Here is a 12,594-nt window from a genome sequence, read left to right as displayed (position 1 = left end):
GGAATCGTTCCATATATACTATACAGACATTGTCATATTCCTGCATTGCTCAGTTGATACGATGACCAGGATTTCAAGCCAGAGTCATTGGCTCTCGGATTTCAAACTTGCTTGACTTTTATTTACCCTGAAATAACCCATGATCTAAATAATGACGAACCTATAAAATGAAATGAATGCCGGAACCAGACATGACGCATCGAATGGGTATAACTATGGCATCTAGTTGCGTCCTCTTCTAGGCTTTCCCACACCAGACGCTCCATGTCTCTTCTCGACGCCCAATCCCTTTCGTCCAGCAGCGATGCCTCCTCTTCCACTATTTCCACCACGGCCACCACGTCCACCTCGACCGCCGCGGAAGTTTCCTCGGTTGCCACGATCCCGTCCAGGGCTGATCCTGCTCTTAACTGCGGCAACATCGTCGTCATCCATCTCCATCTCGTCGTCGTCGTCCTTTGTACGTCGGTTGGAGAACTTAAGCTTGCCTCCGCGGCCGCGCTTGGCCACGTCCTTGCCCTTAAGAGCAGCGACATAGGCGCCCACGCCCGAGGCTTCAGGGTTGTCATCCACTTCCATCTCGTCGTCGTCCTTACCAAGGATGAGCTTGCCGTCGAGATCGACCTTAGCCTTGGTGCGTGTAGGCTTGCGCATCTTGACAGGCTTGGTGGAAGAGATGTTGGCCAGGGCCTTCTTGTCGAGAAGATCGAGGGGTTCGTCGTCATCCTCGACAATGTATGTCCTGCCACCCTTCTGCGCCTTCTTTGTTGGCCTAGCCTCGTCGTCTGAGTCGTCTCCATCGTCAGAATCACTGCTGTAAAGAGCTTGATCGTATTCGTTCTCGAATTGGCGTTTAGATGGGCCATCCTCGTCATCATCACTCTCCTCTCCATCGTTATCACCCTTGGCTGCGTCCTTCTTCTTCTTGGCACGCTCCTTAGTCTTTCGAATGTTGACCATCAACTTCTTGTCGTCATCGGGACAGTTCTTGTAGATGTTTTCGTAGCCAAAGCGACGAACCATGCGCTCAATGATGTGCTTTACCTTGGCCTTGAAATGACCCTTGTGTTCATGGCTCCAGACAATAAGGTTAGGAACAAGGGTTGAAAGACGAGGAAGCATCAACTCGATGGGAAGGCTAATAACGCAAACCTTGACGAAGCCTAAGCAGCTCTTGACGATCTCTCGGTTGTTGGAAGTAAGGAAAAGGTCCATAGTTTGAACCAAGTCAGAGAGAGTAGCATCGCTCAAAGCACTTCGGAACTCATATAGAAGTCGGCTAATGGCTGTGATAGAAGCAGAAATCATGTGGGGTGTGCTGCCGGCCAGACCAGCGCTAACCATGGTGATGAACTCCTCAATGTTGGCAGTTCCAGCAGGGGCGTCATCGGGCATGTGAGGAACCTTGCTGTTGTCGATAGCTGCGCCGTTAGCCTCGACCATACGCTGACCCATACGAACCAGAAGATCGTATGCTGTTTCACGCGCACGCTCATTGTTCTCCTTGCATGAGATAACAACTTCGCTGAGCACGGAAGGGATGAAGTGAAGAGAGGCATCGGAGATGAAGGGGAGGAGGGCGATAATTGCGGCGAGACGCTCTCGTCGAGCGGGCGCTGAGACCTTCTCGGTACTGGTGACAATGAGGTTCTGGAGCTCAGCAGTTCGCTCCTGAAGAGCAGCCTTGCCGATTTCGGAATCCGCCAGACGGGGGATGAGCTTATATGCTTTCTTTTGAAGTTGAGGCTCCTCCTCCTTGTTGATGATGACAGCAGCGATCTCGAAAAGGGCGGCAAAACTTTCTCGGGGAAGGTAGACAGACATTGTGATAACGAGGTCCATCAAAGTCTGAGCTGTCGAAGGCATGTGGTCCTTTGACTTTTGCTGGTTCTCCTTCTTCTTATCCGCTGGCTTCTCCTGTTGCAACTCAGTAGCAAGCATCTTGCTCACGCGGTCAAAAGTCTCCATAAGCTCAGCGTTGGGTGTGATGCTGAGGAAAGTGTTGATGGTCTGCAGAATAGGACCGCGGCTTTGGGGAAGGGTCTGTGTGTACACATTGAATAAGACGGCGAGCATGTTGCCTGCGAATTGGGAAAGATATTCGAGGTTCTTCTTAGCATCAGCGCGGCTGATTCGGCTCTGGAGAACAAGGTTCTCTTCCTCCTCCTCGATATCAGCAATGGCCTGGTTAGACTCGATAAGGGTCTTGAGAGCTCTGCAAACGTCCAGTCGCAGCTCAACCTGCTTGTACAGAAGGTTGGCCAGGATCTCTGCAAAGCCCTGGTCGAAGGCCTCTGTAAGATCTAGAGGGAGGTCGCAATAACCGGGGAGAATAGACCAGATCTGCTGAACGACTGTCTCGTAGATCTTGATCTCCATTGTCTTCTCAGCCTCTCCGTGATCGATAACCCTTTGGAACATGAATTCACTAAGGGGGATCATCTCGCTCTTGAAATGAGCCAGATTTGTGTTGCTTGTGTAATCACGGAGGATAGGGAACATCCAAGCACGACCCGGCTGGCCCTTTGCGGGCTTGGCAAGGTTCAAAGGGAGAATTGATAGAACAGCCTCGGGGCCCATGGCTCGTACCGCCTTTCCGATCACTTCGTCGGCATCCTTCTTGTTGCGGAAGGATCCGTTCTCGCGAATCTCACCAATCGTCTTGGTAACGTTCATCATGATAGGATAGGATCTCCATCTCAATGTGTCGAAGATAGCGCCGAGGACGTTGAAGGTCTGCAGCCAGGCAGCCTGGTACTGAACAGTCAGAAGGGATTCTGCCGACTTTGCAAGCTTCTCAAGAATCTTCTCATCGTAAATTGAGGGCTCGAGGATGACCTGTTGGGGAATGCAGTTGGCCATGAAAGACACCAAACATTCTGAGGCGGAAATTCGAATGTTCTCGGAGGGAGCCTCAAGAAATTGAGCAACCATATCGAACAGCTGGGGAAGGTTCTGGAAAGTCTCGTCAGGCTCAACTTGCGCTGAAACATCATATCCTCGAGACAGAATAGCGAGCCACGGGGGAACAAGCTGCGTGTCGTTGGCAGCAGGTCGCAATTCAGAGATGATCTCCATAAGTCGTGGGAGTTTAGATGAGGAAACTTCATCAGTCATGCCCTCGAAAATCATCTCGAAAATTTCGAAGGACGCCATGGTCATGTACTCGTTTCCACTCTTGGCGATACCCAGTAGCATCTCGCACAATGACTCGATCTTCTTGCTGGGCCAGCCGCCACTCGCGGCCGCAACAGTCTTGACCAGCTGAAGGGCGTGGATCATGGCAGGATCGTGAGTGCCGTCGGCCTTCTTTCCCTTGCGCGCCTGCGCAATCTGGCCAGCGATGTTCTCCAGATTCTTGGTGGCAGTCTGGGCGCACATGTCGGCAGCAGGGTGATCCAGAGAGGGGCTCGGGGGTGGGTTTCGAAGGACCTTCTTCAAGGCTTCCTGCGACCTTCGACGTACTTTCGGTCGGTGGTCGATAGACATGTTCAAGAGTCCCGCGACGGCTCGTCGAGGGCCAATCTGGGAAACGGAAAGCTCCCATGATGCGGCGTCCTGTGCGAGAAGAAGTGACTCAAGACATCCTATGGATGATCGCAGAAGCATAGCCTCCGCATCCTGAAGTAAAAGTAGGGGCGCGAGGAGAGTAAGAATCTGCGTGAACTTTGATCGGAGAAGAGGCTGCGGGGCGTAAGGTGTAACGACGTCGAGAAGGTAGACGACGGGAGTCGCCAATTCTAGATTCACATCGTCATTGCTGTTCGCTTGCTGGAGAAGAGCTAGAAGAGCCGCAAAGTATCCTGTGGGCGTAGGATCTGTGTTCTGCTCCTTGAGTGTGGACTCGACAGCTTGAAGAACGACGACAGTCTACAAAAAAAAAAAAGATGTCAGTGTGCGACTCGATACCGTGGACGCATTAAGACGTGAGCGCATGAAATAAACATACCTTCTTTTGACTCTGAAGACCTGGGGATTTGATCTTGTCCAGCTTTTCAGCCAGAGAAGGGGTCGACATGTTGATTTTGAGCAATTCAATCCGCAACCACCAACTGAACTGGATTGTCTGTTCGGTGAAAGTCAAGATCCCAGCCAAAAATTCCCAAATTTTTACTTGCTTATCGCACCCCGCCGAATCGATAAGGATGTGGGGTGGCTAGTGCATGACTGCGCCACACTTTCCAACCTCCCCGTTATGAAGATGCGGCGCTAAATCTACCGCTGTATCCGAACGTCCTACGTACGTTATGGGCTATACTGTCCATTTGGTAGCTGCCCCTCGTAGCTGATCTAGGTTAAGGTGCTGGCAGCTCGCGCCCCTTGTTACTCAATCGCAAATACCACCTTTAGCCTTGTTTCTCTTCCATTGTCATAGAGTAAAGATGGCCTTCCTCATTCTTGTTATAGGAGACCTCCACATCCCGGATCGGGCGCTTGACATTCCCGCCAAGGTACGATCCAGCGCGTGGTGCTCTCAAGGTCGCGCGCATCGCTAACATGACTATCGTTGTAGTTCAAGAAGCTCCTCTCCCCCGGAAAGATCAGCCAAACGCTTTGCCTTGGAAACTTGACCGATAAGCACACGTACGAGTACTTGCGATCCGTCTCCCCCGATCTCAAGATTGTGAAAGGCCGCTATGACGTCGAGGCTACCTCTCTCCCATTGACCCAGGTCGTCACCCACGGAAGCCTTCGTATTGGATTCCTGGAGGGATTCACACTCGTCTCTAACGAACCAGATCTCCTTCTGGCCGAGGCGAACAAATTGGATGTAGATGTTCTGTGCTGGGGTGGTACTCACCGCTTTGACGCCTTTGAGTATATGGACAAGTTCTTCGTAAACCCTGGCAGTGCGACCGGCGCTTTCATGGAGGGTTTCAGCCAAGAGGCCGAAGACCCTACGCCGAGCTTTTGTCTCATGGATGTATGTTGTTTTTCATCTGTCTTTGTGAATGCGGTTACTGACCCTACCCTAGGTCCAAGGCATCTCGCTCACCCTATACGTCTACCAATTACGAAAGGACGACAAGGGCAACGAGAACGTGGCAGTTGAGAAGGTGACATACACAAAACCAGTAGAGCCTTCAGGAGGAGCATCATCATGATTTTCATATAGATAGGGGGAGTTTACATTCAGCGACTCATTCAAGACCAGCAGCAGAATCTATACCCAGTCACACATTAAACCATCACGCAGGGTCCTCGCAAGAGAAAGAGACTCGTCTCAGATCCAACAAAGCATCAATTGGTCAATTGGGTGCTTGCCAAAGAACATTATAACTGTAAATACAATTATTGAAAAAATGCAAACAACTATCCATCGCTTTGTAGAGGTATCGTGGGCATATAACCAGTCTGGAATTCCCGTTGAAGCAGCACCAACGCTGGCAGGCAACAGACTCCTTTTGATGAAACAAGAAAAGACAAAAACGCCCCAAGATTTTCTGCCAAACTCCGCTCGCAATATGCAATCATTACAGCATCATACTCCTTCGTCTTGATGAGGCACGTTCCCTAGCTTCGAAACCCTCTTCGTCTTGAATAGCAGATGAGACGCGCCGTGAAGTTTGGCGGCTGGCGGTCTTTCTTTTATTTCTGGCAGGGGCCTGTTCTTCATACTGTGGTGATGAGGGCGTGAATTCGTAAATATCGACTTCGCTGAGTCCGGTCGTGTCGGATGCTGTTTCATCCTTGCCATCCTCGTGTGAGGTTTCGCTGCCCGCAATCAAATCCTGTATCGTCATAGAGCTGCGTCTACCGCTTCGGATGGCCATGTTCTTAGCGATCTCAAGGCTTAAACTCTTTCCGACCAAAGGACTAGCGGGAATACTGCCAGGTTCATTCTCTACGGTCGCCGCATCAACAGTGGACAGTTGCTTCCATGAGTCTTCTGTTCCACTCTCACGCTTGACCTTGCCAGTCTCTAGAGCCTGTTCAACTGCGCTGGAACGTCGGGCATATCTACCCTCTCCTGCGACAGCATCAAGCATCTCCTTTGTGGGTCTTCGCATTTTGTCTCTCAGGTTAGGCTCAGCATAGCTGACTGCAGTCCTATTTCGTCGGCTAGGTCTTGCAGGCTCTCGGCTGGCGTTAACATCTCCGGGTGGTGGAGTTCCTCCTCGTCCTGCGTCTTTTGAAGCGATGGTATCTGGTGAATGCAGGGAGAGGAGCGAGGGTTCTGTGTAAGGTGTTGCAAGCCCACACTGTACGTCTACAACTTCAGGAGCTTCATGCTCGAGTTCTCGGACAGGCTCAATGGTAGTAGGGGCCAATGACCTGGACCTGGGTTTGGGCCGATCTTGAGAAATTTTGGATCTCACAAGATCAGCTTTGGCTGCAGCGATCTCGTCGGTGCTGGCTGGCTTGGAAATCTTCTTTGGTGAAGTCATATCATCATTCGTGCTCTTTGCCGACAGAGGCTTCCTTGTACCCGTGGCGCTCGCCTTGTCACGCGAATCCTTCTTCATGCCGGAAATATCTTTCACTATTCGATCTCCTGCTTTTTCGCGAATCGATCGTTTCTCGTTGGACATCCGGGGGTTCTCGTTCTCATCGTTGTTCCTCTGTGATCTAATGGTAACCATGTCGTCCCTAGCGGCAAGCTTCCTCTTTGATCCTATCTTAATTTGCTGGGACTCGACCGCAGGGGGTTCCATAGCTGGTTGCTCGGCCGTGATTTCGATGGACTTAGTAGTCAGGGGGCTAGTCTCCATCAATTTCGGTTGTTGGAGCTTGGCAGTCTCCTCTGTTCGCTTCTTCTCTGGTGACGTTGGTCGGGGCAGCATCTTGGTAGTTTGTGGTGATGTGAAAGTTTCGGGTGGTGCAAGTTTCGTTCTGGGGCTCTCTTGTACATGTACAGGCGAGGGAGCAGATCGGGAAGGGGAAGGCGAGTCGATCTTGACTGGATCTTGGTCCTCTGTTTCGATAAATTGCGATACGGGCGGGGGTCCGAGTTCAGGTGACTGAGGTGCATCTGCCATGTCGTCCGCGTGAGCCTCTGATCGGAGGGCCAGGATTTGCTCAGGGCTGTTTGCTGTTAGAATGCTTCTATCTGAGTCAATGAGCCGACTTACTTCATGGACTGTCTTGGATAGGATTTGGTCTCCGAAATGTGTCCCAACTCCTCAATTTCCCGAGCAATATCACGTAAACGTCGCTGAGAAGGGCTAGGTCGAGCAGAGCTGAAGCTTAATCTTGGCTTCGTTGACTTTCGCGGGCGTGGGGAGTGTCGTTTCATAGGGGGCTCAAGACCTAGACCAGCGAGAAGGGCGCCCCATTCAGTAAGCTGAGATTCCATCTTGGCCTTGATCGCGAGCGCATGATCGGCAATTCTTCGAGAGTCGTTGTCTTCAATCTCCTTTTCTAGCTCCAAGATACGACCTCGAAGCTCCAGGTTCTCGGACAGCATGCAAGCGCAGTCATTCTCAAGTTCTCGGATGCGAAGAGCACGGATATTATTTGATTTGGCGAGATCGCGGTTTTGACGTAGAAGCTTCTTTCGAACTGAAAATCACAAGACATTGTCAGTTCGCGTGAACATAGTATAGCAGTTGAAGATCAAGGAGCTAAGCTGGGACTCACGCGTTTCAAGACTGTCTGTAGACACAGGGGGTTCGTTTAGTCTAGCCATAGTTCATAATGGGGTGGCTTTGTGATGTTGGATTCGAGGTTTCCTGAGGTTAGTCGAGCGATGATGTGTGCTTTTGTCCGAGTCACAAACTGTTATTGCATACCAATGGAAAAGGGATTTTTTTGGTTGTATGTATTGACTATAGCTGTTTTTGTCATAGCGCCTGGTTACCGGTTGCCTAGGATACGAACTCTGTGGAAACCCCACGTTGAACCCCACCATCGACATCGATGGACGCTGGAAACGCGGTGGCAGTTTAACTGCTAAAGGCGTTGCCAACCAGTACAAAGGTTTATTCCATCACACCATCCATCATCATGTCCTACCCAACGCGACCGATTTCCTCGCATATGCGCGCACCGAGTGCCTCGGCATCGTCGACCGGACAGTCACCAGCATTATTAGCGCGTATTGAAGAAAAGAAGGCTGAACTCGAAAATCTTAAAGAGCTTCGGGAGCTCAGTGCTGCAGTCGCAACACAAATGGAAGCTCTGGAACAGAGACTTTCAACCTTGTCGGACGGGACAGAAGGTGAAGAAGACTCGGACAATTTCGAAGTGCTTGGGCTGAACTCAACTAGCAATTGCGGCGGTCGTTGGTAACTGGCATAATGTGCTGCGTGCCATCAACATGGCTTCTTGTATGTATTAGAACCCTACAACGTTAGGAATTGGGCTAACGATCTCATAGCCAAACTTGCAAAAACAGCAGCAGATCAGACACAAGCACCCGAACAAGCGACAGGACCCCTTCCTCAAACCCTGGTCCGAATCCCAACAGAGCATGCGCCAGCATTACAAGCCCAAGCAGAAGCTGCAGAAGCGGCGGCTGAGGAAGAGCAGTCATGAAATTACAGAGGACTTTTGGATGAAAACGTTTCAGACAAACACACAAGCTTTTCTGTGATATGATACCCATGGATCTATCATTTTAGTCCTCGTTGGACGGATGTTGCATTGAAGAAACCAACCCAAACGCACGATTGCTAGTATTCGCATCAAATTGACTTACGATGCAACAACTGAAGTTGCAGTATTAAGTCGTCACTAACCTATTGCCCCCTAGAGCTACTAGCCTGGAGTATACAGTTTGGCGTGACACCAAAAAGCGATACACGAGACAAGGCATATCGATGTGGAAGGATAACCGCGCCCGGCACGAATGGTTTTTTCAAGGAATGGTTTTGAGTCGAGACCTTAACAAGAATCAAGTATAACTACCGGGAAGCTTTGAAAGGGGTTCACTGGTCGCTTGACATGAGTGGCGGCCATGGTCATATTTCAGGTAGCCAACACAAGTAATCTTTTGTTGGTCTAGCCAAGATACTATCATTTTGGAGCCGAGGAAGGTGCTTATAGTATCCATCTGAGCTGAGAAGACTTGAGTGAAGACTTTTTTTGCTGGGTTCCTCAAGCTATCAAGGATAAGAATGCGGAAGACACCTTCTGACTTTGGGTGACTACCAATATTCATGAATATATTTCAAAGAAAACTCATATGGAGAGCTGTTAGCGCCCGGATTCTCATTCAACTTAACCTTGCTCACCTACTTTGACATGGTTAAATTGTGATTGAAATTATATCCTGGTCGGACTTTTAGTCGATCTCATTTTACCGATGACTAAAATTGTCTTGTGTTTGTATGCCACAAAGTCCATCCACTATGATATTCTATATATAGTACTTGAATAATCTCTACGCATACCTTGTTAGGTACCTAGGCAATCTTGGCCCATTCTACAGCAATACCTAGTCTATCCCATGGCCAGTACAGAGTACTTGTATGAACAATTCACAATTCACTAATGTGGATCTCGTTTGCGCATGTCATCATACTTCTGCACAAGAGTGGGACTCCCGCTCTGGAGCTCAGCGGGCCAATGAAATATGGCAATCACTTTCACAAAGTCGAAGCTATATGTAGATCAAGGTACTTCGAACTACCAGCCACGACTTGTGAATTATCAGAAAAGTCTTTGTAAGAGAGTTGATGATTAATTTATGGTTACTATAATGTCTTTGATTCAGTTATTCACGATTATCAAGGAAGGAAACCTCAATTGAATCTACTCCACATGTCAAAAGAAACAGAAGGTCCGCGGCAGTAAATGGGAAGGTGGTAACAATATGCACCTTCGCGGTTACCATGGTTTATTGTTATTGTTTTTATTCACGTCACTCTGTGTGTAGCCATCTTCTTCCCTTTCTCCTCTCCATCATCAACATTTTCCATAGACCCATTCGCCATTGCTTAGGTATTTTGGTCGTTCCGTCTTCATCACTTTCATCACTTCTACAATACCATCTGTGCTTTTACATTACCCAAGTCTAGACTCAGACAAGGCCCCGCTGTTGGCCGTCGTCTTGATAACCTTACCCCTGTTGTTTGTGAAATTACATCCAGATCCCTGATTATTATCACTCGAGATTCAACCTACGAGAAGCCTGGTGGCGTCCGGTTTTCACTTATTGTCTCTCAGAGCCTCTATACACCCTGGCATTCTGACCTTGGGGGCCTCCCTCGGTTCATCTCGTTATTCTAAAATCAACCATGGCTAACATGATGGCTCATCAACCCCAAGTCCACCGTGACGCTAACGAGGCCCCGGTCTCTTCTGGGTGCACGACCTGCCGGGATCTTCATTACTTGGAACCTAATTCTACTTCATATCACTCTTCCTCTTTGCCAAACCGGGAGACACTTAAGGAGCTTTCACCGGGTCACGTCCAAAATCGGAGTCTCGCTCATAGCTCGCCTCAACAACATCAAAACCAACAGTTGTTTCTCAGACCTGGGCCGCCTGTCAGGACTCCCCTACCTTTTCGTCGAATACAGCACTCATCTACCGAGACCGAGACTTTCGAACCCCTCGAGGTAGTAGAGGAAGAAGAATCAATGTTGTCCAGTGCCAGCTTGATTGCGGATAGCAATCATTCTGTTGACCAACTGTCACTTGAAGGTTTGTTTCTTTCACAATCCCTGATTCCCAAGTCAACTCAAGCTGAGAACTCATTTGCTTCATGTACTAATACTAACACAATTCATAAAGCATACACTTTCAAATCGCACCCATTGGCTGATGCAGAACCCTTGAGTAAAAACCCCTATTTCTCCCACCGAGCAGGTCACTTTGAATGGTTGATTTCGTTCCCGGGGCCATATGGCGAAGCCAACGACCATGGCACTCTCAACGATGACGGCAACGACCATCGCAATACTGAGGCCAAGGTTTATGGTTGTACCCTGCTGAAACGCATGCCACGATACAATGACCTCGGTCTTCGCGGGCATACTGACAGTTACAATTTTCTAGCGACCCCGTTAGCAGCCAAAGATTACCTGGCTTTAGGTTTTGAGCCTTCGCATATGCCCTACAGTACAGCCAGCATGGCCCTGGCACCACCGGCGTACCAAGATTGTCAAACTTTTCCACTCGAGGTGCCCGAGGTGGCGGAGGTGGTGATGCCAGCTCTTTCGCCTTCTCTTACTTTAATCAGCGATCGAAGCAGCAGTTATGGGGAGTTGTCGCGGCATGGTTCTTTTTCAGTGCCCCGAATCGAGGACTCTTTTGAAGAACTCGACAAGCTTGAAGATGAACTCGAGGCTATCGATGCTGTCACTCAGGCACGACGAATTGCCTTGCCTGAAAACGCTACCCTCAGCAGTAAACATTTAGAGCCGCCGTCTCCAGCAACAAGGCCGACTATCTCTAAGAGAGCATCAGTAATCGGCATGTCTTCGACATTACGCATCAAACCTACTGAAAAGGCACAGCCTCCTCTTCGCCGATCAACTTCTCTTGTATTTCGTGACAAGAAACAGGACGACTCGGACAATACGCCCAAGGCAAAACCGCAATTCGCACGTGGGAAGTTGACCAGCTCTCAATCCACAGTTCCAAAGACACCTGTCAAATCTGCAAAGCCGCTTACCGTTCCCAAGTTCGAGCTCCCTGGAGAGGCTATAGCTCGCCGTCTGAAGGAACAGCGCAAAGCTCGCAAGGCCCAGCAGGCAGAGGCTCAGAAAGCTTATGTACCTCCACCGAGACCGAAGTCTAGTAAGCCGCTCACTAAGCCCACCTTTGAGCTTCCAGGAGAGGCCATTTCCCGCCGTAAGCGTGAAGAGCGTGAGACCCGCCTAAAGGCACAAGAAGAGGAACAACGCAAGCGCGAGTTCAAGGCCAGACCTATGCGGAATAGTATCACGCCAGGTAGTATCCCACGAGAGACTATTGCAAGTCTTTCCCGGAAGGGAAAGCTACCGCCGCAAGAGGACACCTCAAAGCAACCGATCAACATCAAGACCAAGCGGATGTCCAGTTTGGGGCCGTGGTCAGCCCCTGGTTCCCAGAGCCAGATTTCACAGAGTCGAGGTCGACTGTCTACCACCACGTCACATGAAAACCTCAATCGGGAGACCTCTACATCTACTGGCAGCGGTATTGGAAAGCGAGCTGCCCTTTCTGCCGAAGAGGCACACCACCTCAAAATGCGTGGCCGGGAGATTTTCCAGCGAGACAACAACGCTTATGTGCAAGATAAGGAGCGTGAGAGGCGCGAGCGTGAGGAAGCGACGCGGCTAGCCCGAGAACAGGCTGCAGAACGCTCTAGGATTGCGAGTCGGGAATGGGCAGAAAAGAAACGCCTTAAGGGGCTCGCTCCGCCGCAGTCCATCAGAAGACAGTGAACACTTTGTGATTTGGCAAGCTTTCGTGTCTAGTTTCCTGATGTTCAGCTCAGGGTGGAACTATGGCTTCTTATAGTCCCTTATATTTGCATTTCGCTAGCCGGGAGTTTGGAAGGGACGGTCTTTTCAGCACTTCTCTCGTGCTTTTGTTTCTTATTTAGATATTGATGCTTTGGCGTTTGGGTGGTTGAGTGTACGTTGACTTTCTATGGAGACTGGCGTATTGAAAGTCTCTACATATAGAGATTATACACAGTTGCAAACTTAGATTCAGAAT

The 12,594-nt window shown here is 49.8% G+C and overlaps 5 protein-coding genes across 5 annotated transcripts; 3 read left to right on the top strand and 2 right to left on the bottom strand.

Moving 5' to 3' along the window:
* Positions 1-222: 222 nt before the first annotated feature.
* On the bottom strand, positions 223-4,018 carry FSST1_004417 (mRNA-binding protein RRP12; the record flags this gene model as incomplete). The annotated part of the gene is made up of 2 exons (XM_083230589.1): positions 223-3,870; positions 3,950-4,018. 2 exons carry the CDS (start codon positions 4,016-4,018, stop codon positions 223-225), a joined length of 3,717 nt encoding a protein of 1,238 aa, XP_083087847.1.
* A 364-nt stretch (positions 4,019-4,382) lies between these two features.
* Positions 4,383-5,105, top strand: FSST1_004416 (retromer subunit VPS29; the record flags this gene model as incomplete). The annotated part of the gene is made up of 3 exons (XM_083230588.1): positions 4,383-4,451; positions 4,514-4,924; positions 4,977-5,105. The coding sequence occupies 3 exons, from the start codon at positions 4,383-4,385 to the stop codon at positions 5,103-5,105; spliced, it is 609 nt and encodes a 202-aa protein (XP_083087846.1).
* A 369-nt stretch (positions 5,106-5,474) lies between these two features.
* On the bottom strand, positions 5,475-7,630 carry FSST1_004415 (uncharacterized protein; the record flags this gene model as incomplete). Its single annotated transcript, XM_083230587.1, has 3 exons — positions 5,475-7,026; positions 7,074-7,503; positions 7,582-7,630. 3 exons carry the CDS (start codon positions 7,628-7,630, stop codon positions 5,475-5,477), a joined length of 2,031 nt encoding a protein of 676 aa, XP_083087845.1.
* Positions 7,631-7,947: 317 nt separating this feature from the next.
* Positions 7,948-8,478, top strand: FSST1_004414 (DASH complex subunit Dad2-domain-containing protein; the record flags this gene model as incomplete). Its single annotated transcript, XM_083230586.1, has 3 exons — positions 7,948-8,161; positions 8,211-8,270; positions 8,321-8,478. 3 exons carry the CDS (start codon positions 7,948-7,950, stop codon positions 8,476-8,478), a joined length of 432 nt encoding a protein of 143 aa, XP_083087844.1.
* A 1,703-nt stretch (positions 8,479-10,181) lies between these two features.
* FSST1_004413 (uncharacterized protein) lies at positions 10,182-12,317 on the top strand (the record flags this gene model as incomplete). Its single annotated transcript, XM_083230585.1, has 2 exons — positions 10,182-10,590; positions 10,681-12,317. The coding sequence occupies 2 exons, from the start codon at positions 10,182-10,184 to the stop codon at positions 12,315-12,317; spliced, it is 2,046 nt and encodes a 681-aa protein (XP_083087843.1).
* Between the last annotated feature and the right edge of the window lie 277 nt (positions 12,318-12,594).

Source organism: Fusarium sambucinum, chromosome I (assembly GCF_050947815.1).
Source record: "Fusarium sambucinum isolate potato_lamoka chromosome I, whole genome shotgun sequence".
In the NCBI taxonomy this organism is placed as follows: Eukaryota; Fungi; Ascomycota; class Sordariomycetes; order Hypocreales; family Nectriaceae; genus Fusarium; species Fusarium sambucinum.
This window is presented reverse-complemented; position numbering and strand designations above follow the sequence as displayed.